Source organism: Epinephelus lanceolatus, chromosome 23 (genome assembly GCF_041903045.1).
Source record: "Epinephelus lanceolatus isolate andai-2023 chromosome 23, ASM4190304v1, whole genome shotgun sequence".
Classification (NCBI taxonomy): Eukaryota; Metazoa; Chordata; class Actinopteri; order Perciformes; family Serranidae; genus Epinephelus; species Epinephelus lanceolatus.
The window spans coordinates 22,917,651-22,937,988 of NC_135756.1; the positions used below are offsets into that span (position 1 = coordinate 22,917,651).

General features: G+C 41.6%; 1 protein-coding gene across 1 annotated transcript in view; it reads right to left on the reverse strand.

The window, feature by feature from the left end:
* Window positions 1–416: 416 nt before the first annotated feature.
* Window positions 417–20,338, reverse strand: part of cerk (ceramide kinase) — a 64,411-nt gene continuing 44,489 nt past the window's right edge. The window contains exons 9-13 of the mRNA XM_033614237.2: window positions 19,892–19,997; window positions 19,275–19,354; window positions 14,753–14,958; window positions 7,688–7,902; window positions 417–4,531 (exon numbers count right to left, since the gene is read on the reverse strand). Of these exons, the coding sequence (XP_033470128.1) occupies window positions 4,417–4,531; window positions 7,688–7,902; window positions 14,753–14,958; window positions 19,275–19,354; window positions 19,892–19,997 (722 nt within the window). The 3' untranslated portion in view covers window positions 417–4,416. The remainder of the gene's footprint in view (window positions 4,532–7,687; window positions 7,903–14,752; window positions 14,959–19,274; window positions 19,355–19,891; window positions 19,998–20,338) is intronic.

The window sequence follows — 20,338 nt, forward strand, 5'->3', positions numbered from 1 at the left end:
TGTGTAAACTTGAAGATCAGTGGCATTATTTGGCATCACTGCAGTTAGACTACATGATTACAGTTACCAAATTCAGATAACTTTTGGAATTGCCTCGCAGTATCAAAAAAAGAAACAAGAAACCAGACTGTGTGCAGAATGAGCACAGCTTGAAATACCACTCCATCTCAGCAGAGACCTTTGATGTCTGATGTTCTTTAATGAAACATCTCGCTCACATCAGAGCACCCTATTAAATTCCGCTCATACAGGGAGACAGAGAAAGAGTGAAAGAGTGAGATTGAGTAAAGCCAGAGCAGGGGAGCGCTGACCTTTGTGTGCATGCGTGGGAGTGTGTGTGAGAGAGAAAACGAGGGAATGAAACACCGCTGACGTCGAGTGCACCATGAAGATCAAGCTGAGGACATGAAAAGAACCACATTTCAAAAGGACTTTATTTAGCATTTTCATAAAATAAATTAAGTAACTACTTGCATCACAGCTTATTTATGTTTACTTGAATATGGAGAAAAACAAGATTGAATAAAAACTTAAGTCAATTTATATTCATTTTCACTAAGAACACAGTCTAGCTGTAGGTGTTGAAATAGCATAAACCAGATGTAACGTCTCGGAATCACTGCTGATGTTAGCAAGCTAAGCTGACTAGCATCAACTTTCCAAGTAGAAGCCATTGACGAAAGCTATGTTGTGTCTCTAATCGGATACTTCTGTACTAATTTGTGCTGTTTTGAGTGCATAAGAGAAGTATGGCAAATGGTTGCCATGTTGCTGACATAGTGCAAGGGGCAGAGTCATAAACATATTTCAAACTGGTAAAATGTCAGGCAACCAGCGCCATAAACACTGAAGCATTAAATTTATATGTGTATTTTTCACGACTAATATACTGTCGGTCAGTTTGTTCATTAGGTTAGTTTCGTAATCACTTGGTTCCGCAAACAACACCACAAATGCTGACATTAGCTTGCTAGCTAGCTCAGCACATTTTATCGTCTATTGTATATTGATGAGTTGTGGTGTATGCTGTACGATTTCTGGGTGCAACTTACGTCTGGTGTTTATGCATGTTAAATTGTCGTCTCCACTTTAGTAATTGTTAGTATTAGATTTGTGGATGAATGTTTGACAAAATATAAATATTCGCAAAATGCGGCAGCTATAATTAACTTGGTTGATGAGCTGGTGATAGAGCCAGCCAGTTTCAGCCACGGACATTCGTAACATCCCGTGAAAGCACGTTAATTTTTGATACAACAAATGAATACAGAAGTAGTCATGTGAGCAAACAAGCAGATACAGCGAGCATGTATTTGACAAATGACAACTGTTCATCAACAATTAGCATTGTGACGAGGCTCTGCCCGGTTGTAATTCGCAGAGCAGAAGAAAAAAAGCAATCAAATCTTGTGAACGTCATTTCCACCATGTTTGATTTGAGACTACCCGTTCAAAATTTCTGCCCTACTCAAGTAAGCACACAGTGTACGCAGTGTACTACATGTGCTAACAGAAGTATCCAATTTAAGACACAGCGCTAGTTTTCCTAGCTTGCTAGCTTCTACTAGCTAAAATATCATTCTAGTTTATATCTGCTAAGACAAAAGTGAAGGGAATTCAAATTACAGTTACTACAAAGGACACAAAATGTCAAAAAAAAAAAAAAGTCTTGAAACATTTTGTAAGAGACAAAAAACGACTATAAAGAGACACTAAACAAGGGACATATTCACCTCAAAGTGACACAAAACCAAAAAAGAAACATTTTTACTTTACAGAGACAGAAAATGCCCCCAAAGGGACTAAAACACAAAAAAGTGTACTCCTGTGTAGGCCTTCTGGATGTCTGTGCCCAGGGGCCCATTATCTCATAATATGCCCATGGCCGTAATCCTCAGTTCCACTGTTTGTGTGTGTGTGTGTATGTGTGTGTATGAGAGATGATTTAAAAGCATCTGACTCTTTGAAAAGAACATCATACCGTTGAGCTGACAAAAGTTAGCACTGAAGGTGAAACATTATAGACATTCAGAGTCAGTATTAACAGAGTTAGAGGGGATTCAAAGAGAGGAGCAGGCTTTTATGGTGTTAAAAGTTACGGAGTGTGTGTGTGTGCAAGGGTGTGTGACACAAAAAGACACTGGATATCAGAAATAGCTTGAGAGAGCTTGTGTGTGTGTGCCTGTCTTTGATCATCTATAGGTGCTTGTGTTAGCAGTGTGTTGGCTGCTGTGAGAGAGCATCTGCAAAATGGCAGTCATGAGGCTAATTGTGATAGAGCTAACTCATCACATTGGCACCTTCACAAATACATTAACGCACACACACACACACACACACACACACACTCCAATGATTGCTTGTCCCTAAAGGGATTGTGGAAAACACACTTAACCCTACACGCACAGGAACACACACACACAGTTTACCCTAATGTATTATGATTGTGTATGTGGTTTAATGCAGTTTTATCGTTGCAGCAGTAGCATTCTCTGATGGTCTGGCTCCACAAAAAGGAGTTAATGAGGCTAATCTCAGAACCGCACAATGCATTATCTTTAATAAAGTTAACAATGTATAATTCTGGCTAATCCCAGATGATGACTCAACTGTCAGTAGTTTTTGGCCAGAGAGGAGCAGAGCTTAGAGCCACAGGTGCACCGCAGCAGTGCTGTTGAGACACACCAAATCACTTAGCAACCACTTTGCCTTATTACCCAGAAGCCACCGGGGTCCTGTTAGTGTATTAGCAGGGTATTCAGCTCTTTTCATTAGTGCCCCTGGCTCATATCTGCTTTCACCTGGGTCACAGCTGAAATATTTTTTTCTCCCCAAAAAGGGAAGATCAGATAAAATGTCCCAAAAACATACACACACATGCAATGTCTTTTCAGTTTATCGGTGTACTTCACAGGCCTTTCTTTTTCATCCCTCTCACAAAGCAGCATCTCCTCAGCTGTCTCTCTTTGCTACACAGGGAGAAATCCTATTTGTGTTCTCCTTCATGGCAGTATAAAAACCTCCCGCTGATTGTTGCGGCTGAGTCCAGCTCAGTCCAGTTCAGCTCTGTTTCATCTGGCTGCTTGAGATCGTCTGAGCCTCAAAATCTTCCTTCTCTCAAAAAGTACAGATAAAGACAAAAAAAACCCAACCTGAATCTGAGGTTTGAATGTGGCAGCGCTGGCACTAGCAGCTGTTTCACATCATATTTTGGGTTAGTTAAAGCTGCATGAAGCAATTTTGCACATAACAGCCCCAAATGGCAGCGAGGAGATAACTGAATTCAGTAACAACAAATCATGCAATATGAGTTCTCTTTAGCCTTCAGTTTTTTCCCTCTAAATGGCGGGTGATGGCAGCCTTTTCAGCATTTTTTTATTGTGCAGTAAGGAGTTCCTGCAAGTTTAATTTTAAGGTCCAGTGTGTAGGATTGAGGGGGATACATCAGCAAAAATTGAATAAAGCAAGTTTTCTTAAGTACATGATTACCTTAAAACAAGAATCGTTGGTTTTTCGTTACCTTAGAATGAGCCATTCATATCTACATAGGGAGAGGGTTCTTGTCCATGAAGTCCGCCATGTTGTACTGCCGTGTTCTAAAGTAAACCAGAACATACAAACCAAACACTGGCTCTAAATAGGGCCATTCGAGTTTGTGTGTTGGCCACCATCAGCCATCATTGGCCACCATCAGCCCTTCACCACAAACAGTGTCAGAAAAACACAGATTTTTTAATGTGAAACTATTTAATTCAGTGTTATTACCCTTTAAAATCACCTGGTCCATTGGTTTCTGAGAGGATAAGACCTCTGCGGATATTTCGGCAAACGTTTGGATCTTGAGTCACCAAGGTGAGCACACATTAGCAGCTGCTCGACTAGCCAAGCAGCATCAGATTGGTATGTAATGTGACAGTGCTTTATTCAGTGTTTTTACCAGTTTAAATCACCTCTGTTTCGGAGTGGACGAGACCTAAGTGGATAATTAGGCTTCTGGTAAAAACCTGTCTGCGACAAGCCGAACAGTTTCAGAGAAACACTAATTTGAAACATGACACTGCTTCTTCAGTGTTTTGACTAGTTTTGATTACCTGGTCCTTTTGTTTTGGAGAAGAGGAGACCTCTACGGATAATTCTGCTTACGGTCAAAACCTCCTGAGCAATCACCACAGCAGGAATTCTGACCAGGAGAAGCTCCAGCTGGTTGCACTCTGCAATCTCACCACTAGATGCCACTAAATCCCCCTAAATCTTACACACTGTTCCTTTAAGCAAATACACTAAGGAGGGATGGGACGCCAGCATCTGGGATTTACACTGATGTGATGCATGTATTTTTCCAGGAAAATCTTAGCCAAGTGCAAGTCCGTTTTTTTTCCAGCAGCTAAACGTCCAGTCCAGCTTTCAGTCCACTGACTAGTGTGTGCCTGGCTCCAGGGCCCACAGTGTACAAGGATCTTCAAACACACACTGCTGCTGCTGCTGCTCCTCGATACCGCGGGCAAACAGCCTGATCAACTGGCACTGGACACTGCAGAGGGGAAGAGAGTACACACACACACACACACAGACGACGCATCATTTAGCCTGAATAACAAACCATCAACTTAATGACTGTGCTCATTTCAATGAGACTTTACTGTCCATGTGGCAGATGTAAAAGCGATGGAACGGCACCCCTGTGAGCAGACTTGACACACAAACTTGAAAGTGAGACAATCTTCGTGGTGCGTTAAGTATAAAGACCTTTAAAGAGACACCTATAACAGATGTTAGAATACGGATGGGGTAGATGCACCATAATGACACTCATATCACATCCTGACGCATACGTCAGGTAAAAGTATACGGGCAGAAAAATAAGCTGTAAACAGGCAAGATGGCAATTATAGCCCTGTACTGTATAGCCTCAATTACTGCCTGTGTCTTTGTCTAGTAAATTGCACCTGTATTGAACAACTGTTGTTTGCTTGCAGGCTTCACTATTAGAACAGCTCAATAACCGATAATTTTCAACCCAAGGTAAAGTTGTATTTCCAGAATGCCATTCATATGTAAAGAAATACCAGAAGTACAATACAATACACATAATAACTCTACAATCATGGAAGCTCTAAGTTCAGGTTATAATTACACAAAAGGACCCCAGTATGTTTTAATTGTTGGTTAAATCATCGTTGCAACTTGAGTTCTTTTTTTTTCTCTTTCAAATATGTATTTCTCACTTCCAAAGCAAAACTATTCACTCTTTCTTTCTTTCTTTCTCTCCGTTTCGCCTGGGCTATTACCATTAATTATCCGAGCAGCACTCTGGCCGGCTCACTCCAAGAACGATTAGCGGAGAGGAAGAGGCAATAAAAGGACGGACTTCTGCTTTAATTAAAGGGGAGTAGCCTTTTAACATGGGGAGGGCCGTTAAATTAGCAACATTACAGCGCCATGCATCATTGGCAAAGTACAATGGAGCATGAAATAGATGACGCGTCCAGCAGTGCCACACCGGCTGTATAGAGATCTGATAGTGGGGGAAGCTAAAGTGTGGACAGGCCCAGAATAATGAGAGGGGCTAATTCTGCCAAGTTGCCAAGATCATCCAGCGGGGAGCAGTGAAAGACACTCCTCCTGACCACAGACTGTTGGACATGAGCAGCGCTTGTGGCACTGCTGCTCTCATGTTACGATCCTTTGCAAGTCGTTATTTGATAATTCCGTGTTGGTATTCCCTACTTCTGATCTAAATGTGTCCCTGTGTATCTACGTGGGAAAACATGGATGTCAACAGCAAACTGATGTTTGCATGTCAAGTCTCTGAGCTTCACAAGCATCTACAGAGGACCTGCATCAATAGAGAAATGGCATATAAAAGAAGTAAACTGTCTCGCCCCTCCTCCTTAATAGTGTGAACCAATAAAGCCAGTTGTTTAAAGTCGTAGAACTTGTGTGGATTTGTTGTGGATGGACACTGAAACAGGCACACGCATGTTTCAAGTGCAATGGATTGCAGTATCATTTCTGTCTGGCATAGTAGGAGAACTTTTATGGGGTTATGGTCCAGATTATTTCTTAGCTGAGACCAGTAACTTCCTTGAGTCTCCGCTGGTTTCCTGGTCAGGCAAGCCATTCCCCCTGTTTCCAGCCTTAATGCTATGCTAAGCTAACCAAATCAACTGCCCTTGCTATTTTACCATAAAGACCAAATGGTATCAATTGTTTGCGTACTGACCTTAACAGAGTGCTGCAGGAGTGAGTGAGAACCCAGAAATGACTTATCATTTTACGACTTCTGGTTCCCTTATCTTGAAGTCAATGGGTTTTTGGTTAGATGCCTGAAATATGGTCTGTTTAACACAAGCTTTTGAAGCTTTTAAAATGTGTTTAAATAGACGCTAGCTAACAAGTGGCTAAATGAGACTACAGAATACCATCACGCCGAACACGGCTTTACAGCCTTGTTGTGGTAGCGACATAAAGTCATACAACTGTAGTGTAGCTCATTTATAGCCTAACTTTTTACTTCTGGTGATTGCATTTACTCCTCAAAAATCATAAAAGTGGTGTTCATTTGTGAAGATTATCTTGCTGTACAAAACATGTAAGTATCGTGAATCTTTGTTTACCCAAGAGCTTGTGTTCTGCAATAACCACCAATGGAAATATCCCATAGACTTTTTGACTAGGTAACCTGGGAAATGCTAACTTCGGCACTGATCTATAAAAAACATCATCCCTGCAGCACTCTTATTGTCCACACTTTAAACTTTGAGATGTTCTTACATCTTCCTTTATTGTCCTTTACCTGTTCCAGAAAGTCTAACATGAGTAGGAGACTTAAACCATGCGAGCAGTTCTGTTAAGCTGCACTGTGCTAAATGCTAACATCAGCACGCTAACTAAGGTGATATTTAGCAGGCATACTGTTTACCATGTTGACCATATCAGCTTAGTGTGCTAACATTTCCTCAGTAGCACTAAACACAGCTACTGACTGCCACCCATAGAGCTGCACTGCTAACATTGCTAAAAATTGTATGTGTGAGTTTTACGTGAGTTCACTGTGAATACGAAGCTGTTAGGCATACAGAATATGATCTATTTCTACTTAGGCTTCAAGTCCTGATACTCAGGGACATTTTAGAGCAATTTAAACTGGAGATCCAAGCTGTAATACCCAGAAAAAGAACACTCTTTGCTGTGAATACCAGCACTGTGGTGATGCAAAAGGTATGAGGCCTGCAAGTATTTCACAGTTTTTTCCATTATACCTCTTCTACAATATTATGTGCACCGATTCAAAGCCATTTGCCAGTCCTCATCTGCGCTGAGAGTGATCCAGCCTGTCTTCGTCGCCTCAAAAAGTTAATTTCTTACTCACAGGCTTCATAAAATGCAGAATAAGCCGGCACAGTGGAAAAGTGATTGAACCATGCCTGTCTTCCCCAGTCAACATGATTGTTTCAGTTTTGCAGCATTAAAAAGCAATATATATGGGAAAAGCATTCATTACTGGTAAATGACAATACATTTTATTGTTTATGCCTGTGCAGAGTCCAAATTATTACAGATTAGTTTGTTTGCACATCAGTTTGACTTTCTTTAGTTTTGAGTTACTTCATCTTTCTACCAAAAAAATGGAATAAGTTGCAACTCCTTCAATAAGTTTGATATTGTACATTCTGTGATTAATTACCCGACTTGGATGGCAGCGTGAGGCAGGATCTCCCCATCGCAGTTCCAGCTGCTGTGGGAGGTGCTGTAGTTGCAGGTTGTTTGGGCGGAGCATATGGGACTGAAGCCTGTCTTCTTTGGAGTCTCGCTCAGGTCCTCAAGCGAAACCAGCTCATGCTGCTGCGGCTGGAAGCGAAACTTCCTCACCCGGTGGACCTCCACAAACGAGTGGTCAAACTGGGAGAGGAGGCAGAAATGGGTGAGAAATAGATGAAAGAGCAGAGGGGGAGGAGGAGGGGAAAAGATGGACCGATGGATGGATGAAGGAACAGATGTGCCCACAGATGGTGCAAAGGTTAAGACCGCCACTCTAGAATCACTTAGTTTCATTTCAAAATGAGCAGTACTGCAGGCTGAGAGGGAACATGAGAGTCCATCTTTGTTGGGGGCTTCACCAAATTGTTTTTTGAGGAAACTGCTTTTTAGAGTCAAATGCATTTTGAGTCTTTTTCAAGTACATTTTCAAACAGATTTTCATGACTACTCTATTGTCCATGATTCCATAAGATTGCTTCAATCAGCAGGTCACGAGGAATTAACAAACATGTAGAACGCAGTTACAAACAGTGATTAAGGCACAAATGCATAATGAAAATGGAGGCTACTTTGAAGAAAACATTATTTTATAGGGCACAAAATGCTAAGTGCTAGGCAACTGGACTTGCTTGAGTTTCCTGACGACATTCTACCTCTCATCCAAGAGGCTTTTGTCAGTTCTAACAAACTGAATAGCGGATTGCTTTTAACTCTATGGTTGGGAACCCTTACAGAGTCCTTGAGATCACATGTGAGTCGCTGACCCAACCTGCCATCATGTGTGTCGTTAGGGTTAGATAGGTCCAGGTGTGAATGGGTGTTAAACTGTATGGGGATGGATCTCGATACTGCGTTGTAGGTGGATGATAAGTGGTGTCGTAGTCCATCTCCTCTGTTTAACAATGGTCGTTCCAGTTTGACGTAAATGGCTTCTTTCACGCCTCATAAACCATCTATCCTTCTTGGCCAAGATATGTACATTGCTGTCCTTGAAGTGTGTCACTTCTCCTTTTGATGTAAATGGACAGCTGAGTCTTGACCCTGAACGTCTTTAAGAAACTCAAGCAAGTCCAGTTGCCTACGATATAGCACTGAAGATGACCATGACCTGGATGACTAAGAATCCTCACCAACATGCACAATAGTGCACATAAGAGCTCAATTCTAAGCTCTACATCACCAGGTCATGTTAGTTAGTACACCAAAAATCTTGTACAGGGCTGTCACCTCTCATACACTGACCATTAGACTCACGCAGTTGGCACTTTTCACACGCTCTCACGCCACACGTCCACTTTCTCACATTTACAACTGATATCATTGGGCCTGAAAAGAGGGCACTGTCAGCACACAGCAGCACAGTGCAACAGGAGCATTATAAAACACTGCAGGCAAGTGAGCAGAAGCTTGGATTTTGATGAAATGCTCACATTACACAGATTAAATAACTCTCGTTGAATATTTAATGTCACCAAAGAAGTCCTAGGATAAAAAACATTTCCATATTAGGTTTGCTGAGTGCAATGGATTTCTGCTCAAAATGTTCCTGTGATCATATATACAATTTAAAGTGGTTTCACTGCATATTAATGCACAGGGAAAGTCAGCTCAAATTCTATTTTAACATATTGAAAATGTCCCCATTTTTAAAATCTCATAAATTAAATAAGCTTTTTACTTCAAAGGTTTGCTGGAATGCTAATTGTAAATCTGCTCAGGATGACCCTGTCTATGACCATGTGAAAGTTAGTTTACTTTATAGCTTACAGCTTAAATTAAAGGGAAAGTCAGCTTAAATTCCACTACATTTCAATTTCATAAACTTTCATTTGATGATGGCATGATAAAAAATGTTGCAATGGTTGAAGTTCTTTTGTTTAGAAACCGCCATGAGAAAGAAGAACAAAAATAAACCTAATGGTGCCGTTAAAAAAAGGAAACGGTGCAGGTAAAAACAAAATTGCTGTATGTAACCTGGATCCCAGGGGTCCGGTTTGGGGACTTGGGGAATTGCGTCTCTGCTTTTTGCAGATGATGAGGTTCTGTTGGCTTCATCACACCAAGATCTCCAGCATGCACTGAGATCAGTTTGCAGCTGAGTGTGAAGCGGTCGGGATGATAGTTAGCCCCTCCAAATCTGAGGTCATGGTTCTCTGCCGGAAACCGGTGGATTGTCCCCTCGGGGTTGGGAGTGAGTTACTGCCCCAAGTATCTGGGGGTCTTGTTCATGAGTGAGGGTAGAATGGAACGTAAGATGGATCAGCGGTTTGGTGCGGCGTCTGCAGTGATGTGGGCGCTGTGCTGGACTGTCGTGGTGAAGAGGGAGCTGAGCCGGAAGGCGAAGCTTTCGATTTACTGGTCCATCTACGTCCCAACTCTCACCTATGGTCATGAGCTCTGGGTAGTGACTGAAAGAATGAGGTCCAGATACCAGCAACCGAAAGGAGTTTCCTCTTTCGGGTGACTGGGGTCAGCCTTAGAGATAGGGTGAGGAGCTTGGGCATCCAGAGGGAGCTCAGAGTAGAGCCGCTGCTCCTTCGCGTTGAAAGGGGTCAGTTGAGGTGGTTCAGGCATCAGATCAGGATGCCTCCTCAGCGCCTCCCGTGGTTTTACAGGCACATCCCACTGGTAGGAGGCCCCGGGGCAGACCCAGAACACGCTGGAAGGGATTACATATCTCATCTGCCCTGGGAACACCTTGGGGTCATTCAGGGAGAGCTGGAGAGCGTTGCTGGGGAGAGGGATGTCTGGAATACTTTGCTCAGCCTGCTAGTCCCATGACTCGACTTTGGATAAGCGGCTGAAAATGGATGGATATCATGAGGTAGATGTACATGAAAAAAAAGATTCTGCACAGATTTTAGCTCCTCAGCATGAAGCTCCACTATTTGAGGAAAATCTGCACTTGATGGAGTAAGGTCAAATTAATGAGTGAATCTATTATATATATGTATATATAATCAATATCCCGCAAGCATGACTTAACATTTTTTTAAATAATTCAATAATAATTTATCAAGCTTGAATGGTTACCATAATTTGTCTTGGTGGACAAATCAATAAAGGTTTGATTAGGATTCAAAACTCAGGTTGCCTTTTAGAAACAAGTTGCTGAACATTTGATGCCTCAAACAAAACAAACTACTAAATTTCATCCACAAAATAGCACTAAAAATGGTTAGTGAGATATTTGTCTGAAGTCTGATGATCTGATGGTGGTAAAATGATTCTTGGCCTGTAATTATTCTGTCGTTTACAGGCTCCAAGTGGGTGAGGTAAAAAGTTTATTCCTCCTCAATTGTCTTTCTATGGACGCCTGCTGATTTTATAATGAAAAGAAAAACTACACGTCGATTTATTTTTCTTCCTCCCCAAGAAAACGGCTAACTGGAGACATCAAATGCAAAATGGAGGGAGGGAGAGAGGAGGTCAGATAAAATGGAGGTGCATAAAAACTGTGTAAAAGGCAGAGGAGTGTAGAGAAGAAGAAAGAGAGAGATGAAAAGAAATTATTTTGTCAAAATGCCCTTTCATCTCACTCAGTGTCGCAGAAAGGTTCAACTCTGTCCGGCGCACTACTTTCTTCTACTTCACGGGGTGCCACTTTCTCTCTATTCTCTTCTCTTTTCTTCTCCTCTTTTTTACTTTCCCCCCCTCTCTCCCTTCCTTCTCTCCCTTTCTCACCCTCTCTCATCCCGAAAGCGGAGTGACAGCCATTTATTTCACATCAGACCCACTTTATGACTGCAGCCGCTTTGCATTCATGCTGGACGGTCTGCCTAAAAGGCTTTCTGACAAGGCCATGAATACGCTTAGTGGCTTCTCACTCCTTGTTTCTCTCTGCTTCACTGGACAGTGATGCTGATATTAAGTGAACTCTGATGCAAAGTCCCACTCACCGTACTCATACGACTACTTGTCTACCTTTCTGTGTTGCAAGTGAAGCAGCAAAGACGATCTCGAGGTAGAGACGCACTGCATTGTGTCTTTTCACTGCCACTAACTCGCTGTGGACACTGAGATCTGGGGTCATTACACAGTTAATGATGACTTAATTTGGTTTTCTCCATTAGAGCCACTGAAGGCTGGCCAATGCTAAGAATGCCTACATTTGTTTTATATGGGACACAAACCAATGTCTTTGAAAGGCACTGTGGGATCCAAGGTGATGCAGAAATGACAAGTGACACAAAAAAATTAATGAACATAAAGATACAAATATATTCCTTTATGCAATGAGTACTAGATTTACCTGAAAACTCTGTAGTCATTTGCCAAAAACTAGACGAAGACAGGATACAAACAAAAACGCAATGCCACTTGGAAAAACATCACGTAAACTTTGGGAAAATGTTAGCTAATGAACAAGCTAACTGCTAGCCTGCGAGTACTGACACGCGCACGTCAGCAAGCAAGAAGGTGTTGGGGTAATGTTGCGCAATTTATTGGCTTCCACTGAGTCTTTTTTGTAAGAGTCTACAGCCACCCTAGCACATCTGTGAGGCTGTACTTTGAGCATGGGTTAAAGGGAACTGAATACAGCACTGGAGATGGGGCCCTGTTCATTACTATGAAAGTTGCTCAGTGGGGCACAAAGCTGAAAAGTTCAACTTCCTGGTCTGTGGTGGATGTTAGAGATAAGGGAAAAAAAATCTCAATGACATAAAAGTACATACCACTGTGGGAAATATGTTGGAGTGCTAGCTTTCTAAATGCTACCAAATTAATTGTTGCTTACAGGAGCTCGATACAAAATGTCAATATGGAGGTGGCTGACCTAGCAGCTAGCAGCTTAAGGTGCTAACAGTGCGAACAGTGGTAACAATATCAGTGCTGACAGAGCTAATGGTTTTAACCTGGGGAGAACTGTGAGGTGAGCGCTACGCTGCCATAACACAACCTTGTTATCAGTGGTCCAAAGCCATTCAGTGCAAAGGAATGGCAATTAGCTAGAGAACTGAATACAGCGTTGGAGATGGGGCCTCGTTCATTCCTATGAAAGTTGCTCAGTGGCGCATGAAGCCAAAAAAGCTCTACTTCAAGGGTATAAAATCACCTGGATGTTCTCCATTGTGGGGCCCATAGAAAGAGTGGACTGGAGATTTCAGTCCGCTGAGCAGCTAACTTCCTGTTTAGCGCTTTGAATTGATCTAATCATGTGGCTCTTCTAGACTTTTGAAATGGTGAAACATCTTTTTACAATGTAGGTAAAAGAGAAATACCTTTTACGGCGCCATGGCACCTCATGATGGACTCAGAAGTTGTAATGCCACTGTTTGGCCACTACAAAAATTGGCTTCAAAGCACAGCGCTGTTCCTTGGAGTTTAACTTTGACATAGCAGTGCTTTGAGCTAAATGCTAATGTCAATATGCTAACATGCTCAGATTGTCAAAGCTAACACGCTGAAATTTAGCAGATATAAAATTTGTCCTCTTAGTTTAGTATGTAAGCACGCTGATGTTTAGCATGATAGGAATTTCATTACTTTAGCAAGTATGAGCTCATAAACAAAAGTATTGGACAAATTAAAATTCTGACCTGATGATGAAGGCCACTCAATAACAAGTTGAGGAATTACAAAAGTTTTTCCAATTAATCTTAAGAACAACATTAATCTCCCAAACTTCCTGGCAATCCATCCAATAGTTAAGATATAATGAAGTCATGACCATCATTGGACAGAAATTCAAGCTGTGTCTTACAGTAGGTGGATGCAGTAACATCTCACTGGTGAGTCTCAGTATAAGATTTAATTATATTTGGGAAATTCTCTGTCATAAAATCACTTTCAGGCCTCTCTGCATTAGCATCACTGGGGAAAGTTGCTAATTCAATTTTGCCCACACACGTTAGTAATTTCATTCAGTCATCTGGATTTAATATACTTTATTGGGGCCATGATATTCCAGGGACACGCTTCACGTCACACAGAGCAGCAAAATCTCTCCTCAAGTTGCTAAATTTCTCTGTAATAACAGCAGCTTTTCAACCCTTTTCTATTATTTTCTGTATTTTTCTTGGTATTAAATTGTTCTCCCTTTTTTTCTGCTGAATCCTATTAATTTTAAAGCTGCGAATACATAATATCCTAATCTAATCAAATCTTATTACAAGAGTAATATCCGTCCTTTTAATCTACACTGGGTGCACAAATCTAAATGTTGATCTTAGAGATAAAACTCACCTCAGGATGTCAGTGTTAGCTCAAAACACACTTTGCAATTGAACTCTTTCACCAAGCCGGCTGCTGTAGATGAAATTACTTACAAGATCCTTCTAAATGGGATAAACTTCCCGAGGTCCTTCCTGAGGTAATAATTACTAATCACCAGACTTCCCCTGGCAATACTTGTGCTATCCTGAGAGGGCATTAGTCTGGTATCAGCCTGTTCTCCCATACAGCATATCCCTGATGCAGCGATTACCGGTGCCTCTCCAGACCAGGGTGGAGGTTATTTATGATACGTGGGAAGGCACTAGGGCTAAGGCATTTGAACTAAAGTGAACCATCGTTGGGAAAATGAGCCAAGTCAGCAAATGGAGGTGCTAGCACAGCAAGTGGGCAAACTCCTGCCTTCCGCTCACTCGTTTACAGACTTAACACACTCTCAGTCCATCCGTGCACACATCGAGCAACTCCTGATAAAGGAAAGTCTGCAGCAAAGTGATTGACAGGAGGCTTTTTGGGAAGGATCATCATCAAAAATCATCTTAAAAGTTCTGCTTTATTTTGGTGATTCCTTCACTCTTTGAAGGATATCTTTTTCTTATCCCTGCTGGATACAAATCACATCAATTTCCCCAGCTCATTTCAATTCTGAAATATCCTCCACAGCATGACTCATACACTGTTTATGTACACTTACTTTAGAAGTATGAAATCATAAATTGAGTAGTATCCCCACTGGGTAACCTTGAAAGGGCTTTGCAGTTAAATCACACACTGAGCTGAGCTAAAGATGACACACTTAAACACCCTTCACTCCTACCTGGTCTTCTTTGTTGGTGTGTCGCAGGAGGTGTCGGAGGAAATCCAGACGGGAGCACTTCCTCACAAGAATGAGGTCGGTGGTGCCGTCAGCGAGGTGAGCAGAGGGCGACAGGCCTTTTGGACTGCGGGGACACGCGCAGCTCATACTGGCCGCGTTAATGGCAATAAACTTCCCACGGATCACACTCCAACCAGAGCTGCCGTCTGAAACCGAGTGAAGAAATGGAGTATGACCACACATAGAGTTAAGCTAGCTGTGAATACTTCTGTTTGACTCACTGCAAAGGTAGAAGAGGTTGATCAGGTATAGATAAAATGCTGACCATAAGAGTTGCACCCTAAGATGCTATTTTGATATTAGAACTGGTCAGTCAACACACATTTTAGACACTTAAAAGAAGGTAAATTAATTATGAAACCAGCCATTTTATGTTGCTTGTTCCTGTCATTGGCAGTAAAGGTGTTACCTTGACATAAACTAGCATAAAATAAGGCACTGTCCACACCTTCCTTCTGATGTCAAAGGGCTTCAGCCAGTGGTTCCCAACTGGTCCAGCCACAGAATCCAGATTTCTCCTTTGTCATTAATTCAAGGGCCACACAGTTTAATATATTCAGTGTCATACTTGCATTTGGCCATGTCACTGGGCTAGTCTGCTGTCTCTGCTCTGTGCCGGAAATTCACTGTACTTCAAAATAAGTGTTTTTTTTACGCAATTGACAAACTGGCGAGTCACTTGTGGTCCATTCAGAATGGAATCCTGCCTCACCATACTTCCATCAATATAGCCAATTATTTAAGAGCACTAGGGTGGGAAATGATGGCAGCCATAAGGCGTTATCAGACCAAAGGAACATTTTCATGGTTTTAACATAGTTCTAAGAGCCGTTCTTTTAGTTGTGTTCACATCATAAGAACTAGGAACGATCTTAGTTCTTAGAGCACCATTTTGAGGGACTTTTTCAGCTCTATTTCAGAGTAGGTACTGTATTCTCCCAGTACAAGAGGAACCATGAGTGACATGAGTATACACTGATTGGTTGAACACCGGAGCCAATGCAGCACCGGCAACCACCTTTTTCAAAATTTGTTAGCCATGTAAACAACAGACAACACAAAACACATCTACAGGGTACAGATTTCTCCTCAGTCATTAGTTCAAGGTTTTTTACAACATGTTATGGAGTCACTTGCGGTCCATTTAGGATGGACTCGCAACCCACTTTTGGACCACAACCCACCAGTTCGGAACCACTGCACTAGACCTTTAAGTGTTCATTTAGTAACAAGCCAAATGAGAAACACTTAGAATAAATTCGGTAACACTTTACTTGAAGTTATCTACATAAGAGTGACATGACACTGTCATAACTATGACATGATACGGTCATGAACCTGTCATGAACATTATGTACATGTCATAAACGTTTATGACTGCTGTCATTAAGTGTAATTCGGTTTTTGTAATGACAAGTTGACATTGTTTGGGTTGTCTTGATTATGACAACTTGACATTAATCAAAGTGACATTATCAGAAGTTGTCTTTGTCATGACAACTTGACATTAAATTTGTTTGGGATGTCGTTATTATGACAACTTGACATTAACCAGGATGACATTACCAGAAGATGTCTTTGTATCAATCATTATGTCACCTTGTCATAAACACAAAAAGAGGTGCATTTCTTGTTAATGTCAAGTTGTTATGACAAAGACGTCTTCTGGTAATGTCATCCTGGTTAATGTCAAGTTGTCATAATGAAGACAACCCAAACAATGCCAACTTGTCATGACAAAAACCGAATGACACTTAATGACAGCAGTCATAAACATTTATGACATGTACATAATGTTTATGACAACTTCATGACAGTGTCATGTCACCCTTATGTAGATACCTTCAAGTAAAGTGTTACCTGAAATTCTATGTGTAAGGTTTGACAAGTGTAAGATGTCCATGTACAGTATCTTTTATTTAACAAAATCAGTGTCATAACTCTCAGATGTCAGCATTATATCTACCTTAAACCAATTAAAACATTGTGTTTGGCAGTTTCCAGTTTTTCCATATTTGGTTGCCAAACTTGAATTGTTCTCCACTGCACACCTGAACCACACTAAAGAAGTCAAGTTGAAATAATTTGAAGGTATTATGTGGGGGCTCCAAGCTGGCAGTACACTCCAAATAACTGAACTCACTTTTATTCAAGTACACTCAGAATAGAATTAAATTTGGCATGTTCACGGAGGGAAAATGTCGAGTTTGCAACCAAGATCAAGTGCTGCAGAACTACAACCCCCAGCACACATTCACTTCAGACTGTTCAAAAATGTCTGGTTGAGTTTTTTCACACCTTTTGGACTCTTTCTGGTTTACTTCACTTTTTACTGCAGTATTAAATCTCCTCCATCTGACATTGACACTTCTAAATAAGCAGACCTTGAGCTGCAGTGAATACGCTGTACTGTAATTTATTTACAATGCAAAGCAGTTCCGCAGTGTTTGCAAACATGCCACATTAGATTAAGTTTGGAGCAGTCTGCCAGCTTGTACAAGTTAAGCACACATACGCTAAAAATTCAGATTCCTCTCGGCTTCCTGTGCTGATGAGGTGCTAATGTTCGACTGAAACAAATAATCTGCGCACCGTCTAAAATTTGGTTTTGAAATTATAACTGTGTGTTCTGCAAGTGCTTTATGAGTCCTTAAGGTTAAGTTCCCAGCTTGTTACACATCAGCAGTGATGCTGATGAGGGTCCATTAAGATCCAGATGTCTTGGCAGGAATTCTCCGAGCAGCTTTACTTTCTAATGATTGAGCCAAGAGAGAAACTTTGATGCTGAAAGTAATGTGTGCTGCCCTTGTAGCAGAGCTGGATGCTTTAAGATGCAATTAAGTTTGGCCAAGGAAGGCCTCACAATATCTAAGGAGGAAGTCATATAGATAGGAGACTGATTGGATTAACCTCAAGTTTGCTTGTTATGATTAAATGCACATGTGGCCTCCAAATCTCAAATGACAGACGCGACAGTTGCACTTCACAAATCACCACTCTGTTCCTCGGAGATTAGCAACGGTTTGCAACGATGGCGTATCAAAGACACAGTATCACCCGTGGGGGCTGCCAGTGCCTGTCACCAGGGTGATAGTCATTGGAGTAAGCTGCAAAAAAAGTGATCACAGACGTCCAAACCTCAGAGGGAAAATTATGTGATCTCGGAAAGCAAAACGATTCATTACCTTTCCCCCTCATTTCGCAAAACAAACTTACAGAGGTGATAACGCAAACTGATGATAACAAGCCCGCTGAGGCTACATAAAAACAACAATATTCTAATTGGGAAGCAGTGATTAAAGCTGAATAAAAAAAATAAATTAAAAAACAACAACAACAAATCCAACTGTGGACTGTAGGCTCTGCATTAGGAGAACATTTCCAAATGAGTATTTGCTTTCGGAGGAGAAGCTGGCTCATTTGCAGAGAGAGAGTGTGTTGTGCCTCATTGATTTAGCAGTTGTCTGAGATTTCCCTCGCCAGGAAGGAAAATGTAAAAAAAAAAAAAAAAATCGCAAAACAGCACTGGCAGCACTGACGTGAGACAAACCCCCTGTCAGAGCTGGCAAAGCCAAATTTCTTCCTGATTAGTGGGAGTCTGTCACACATCTCACACAAACAGGTTGTGCCCGCTTTCATATTTACACAGGATAAACACACACACACTCCATAGGAACTCCCAGATAGCCAGGCCAAGACAGAAAAAGTTAATATCACGACACTAATTAGAGAGGGAAAAAACGCACACAGCTTCTTTGCTGCTCAAACAACACACACAAAACACACAAGTCAGTATTTCATGTGCCTCCGGAGGTCGGTGCTGCTGTGTCAGAGGGGTGAGAGTCTTGTACTGTAGATCATGAAATGTGTGTGTGCCGCGTTCGGGGGCCGACAGACGAGGGGAACAGGAGGTGACGTCGTCCCACTCGAGGCTGAGTGGACAGACACCAGCCTCATCAGAGGAACGTGTAATCTCATCAAGCAGACGCAGGGGTGGATGCTGGAGATTTGGAAATCGATAGGCAAAAAAAGGGGCTGCGGCTGGGAGTCGTGCAGTGTCACTAAAATCAGTTCATATTTTCTCGTCAATAACTCATCAAGAATCTCATCAAGAGTTTTTGCCGTGCTGCGGGGAGAAAAAAAACAAGCCCGACAGAAAATGGAGATATTTGAGAAGATGATGTTATTTACACTCGGTCCACCCCAGGTACCGCAAAATGTAAATCTCCTCCTGATTTGTGTGGAAAAGAGAGCTGGCGTTGGATTGTCTCATCTCCTTTAGTTTCTTTGTCTCTTCCCTCAAACAACGCCCTTTCGAAATACTTATTTTCACACTTCTCAGAAGTCTAGAAACGGTTTCAAAATAGACAAACAAGCAGGTAACGAGGTGGAGAAATGAGAAACAGGCATTGCGGTGTGATTAATTTGACACATTTCGAGTAATAACCCCCAAAACTCGTACCTTTATCAGGCTTTTCCTTCTCCTCCGACATCTCCCACTGCATGTCTTTTGATGAGGGCTTGTGCTGACAGACACGGCACCTGAAATATCAGCGTAACCTTGTTTTACAATCATCAAAGTGTTGCTGTGACATTCAAGGTTTTAACAAGCTTTGATGCCTCATTAGGAGGGAACGAATTCAGTCCACCTTAAAATGACTGGTCTTGTGTTAAGCTATTTAAATGTAAACGTTTTTTGTTCGAAAAATGCTCAAAGAAGTCTGACGCTAGAAAAGCCTTTTGTAGCAGAGTCATCTCTTTTTATGGTAAAATAAGTTGTCAGGAAACACGGCGTTTTACAGATTAATGGTTTTCAGCTCCTTTCAGTCCCCATAACAAATACAAACAATGTCTGCGCCCAGCGCCTCAAAAACCAAAGCACTTAGTCAAGCGCTTTTTGGAATAGACTGAATGGGCTCTCAGTCCACAATAAATCAGATGGGCTTCCTGACAACGTAAACTCTCCCATTAAAGCTCTGGCAGGTGCACAGCTACTATTGAAGTGCATCAGATAAGTTAGCACATTGTGAAATAGTGCTGAAACGCTGCAGAAATGGATATCTCTGATGCTTTATTTACCCCGATCGACATTGCAGCTTGTCCCTGGGGTCCCCCATGTTGTTCTCGGCGGGGAGGAAAGAGATGGTGCCTTCATAGAAGTTGTGACTCAGAAAGGTTTTTACCCCTGGAACAAAAACACAGTATGAGCCACAGAATGCATGCCAATATGTTGTATTTTTTTGTGTTTCATTTAACTCTAATTATACCTGACAAGACAATTCAGAGTGAAATTCCTAGAGCGATACATCTGCATAACTAATTGGACCACCATCCTTCTTTTTCTGTTTTACTCATCTATTCTCTGGAGGTTGTTGTTGGTTTAACTGGGTGGTTTAACAAAATACTTTGAGCAAAGTTTAGTGATTATGTAAAGATAACACAGGTGTATTTTTCTACAAACACAATAGAATTAATGCAGGCTTACACTCAGATATTCATGGTCTCTGGAGGATGAGTTCTACCATC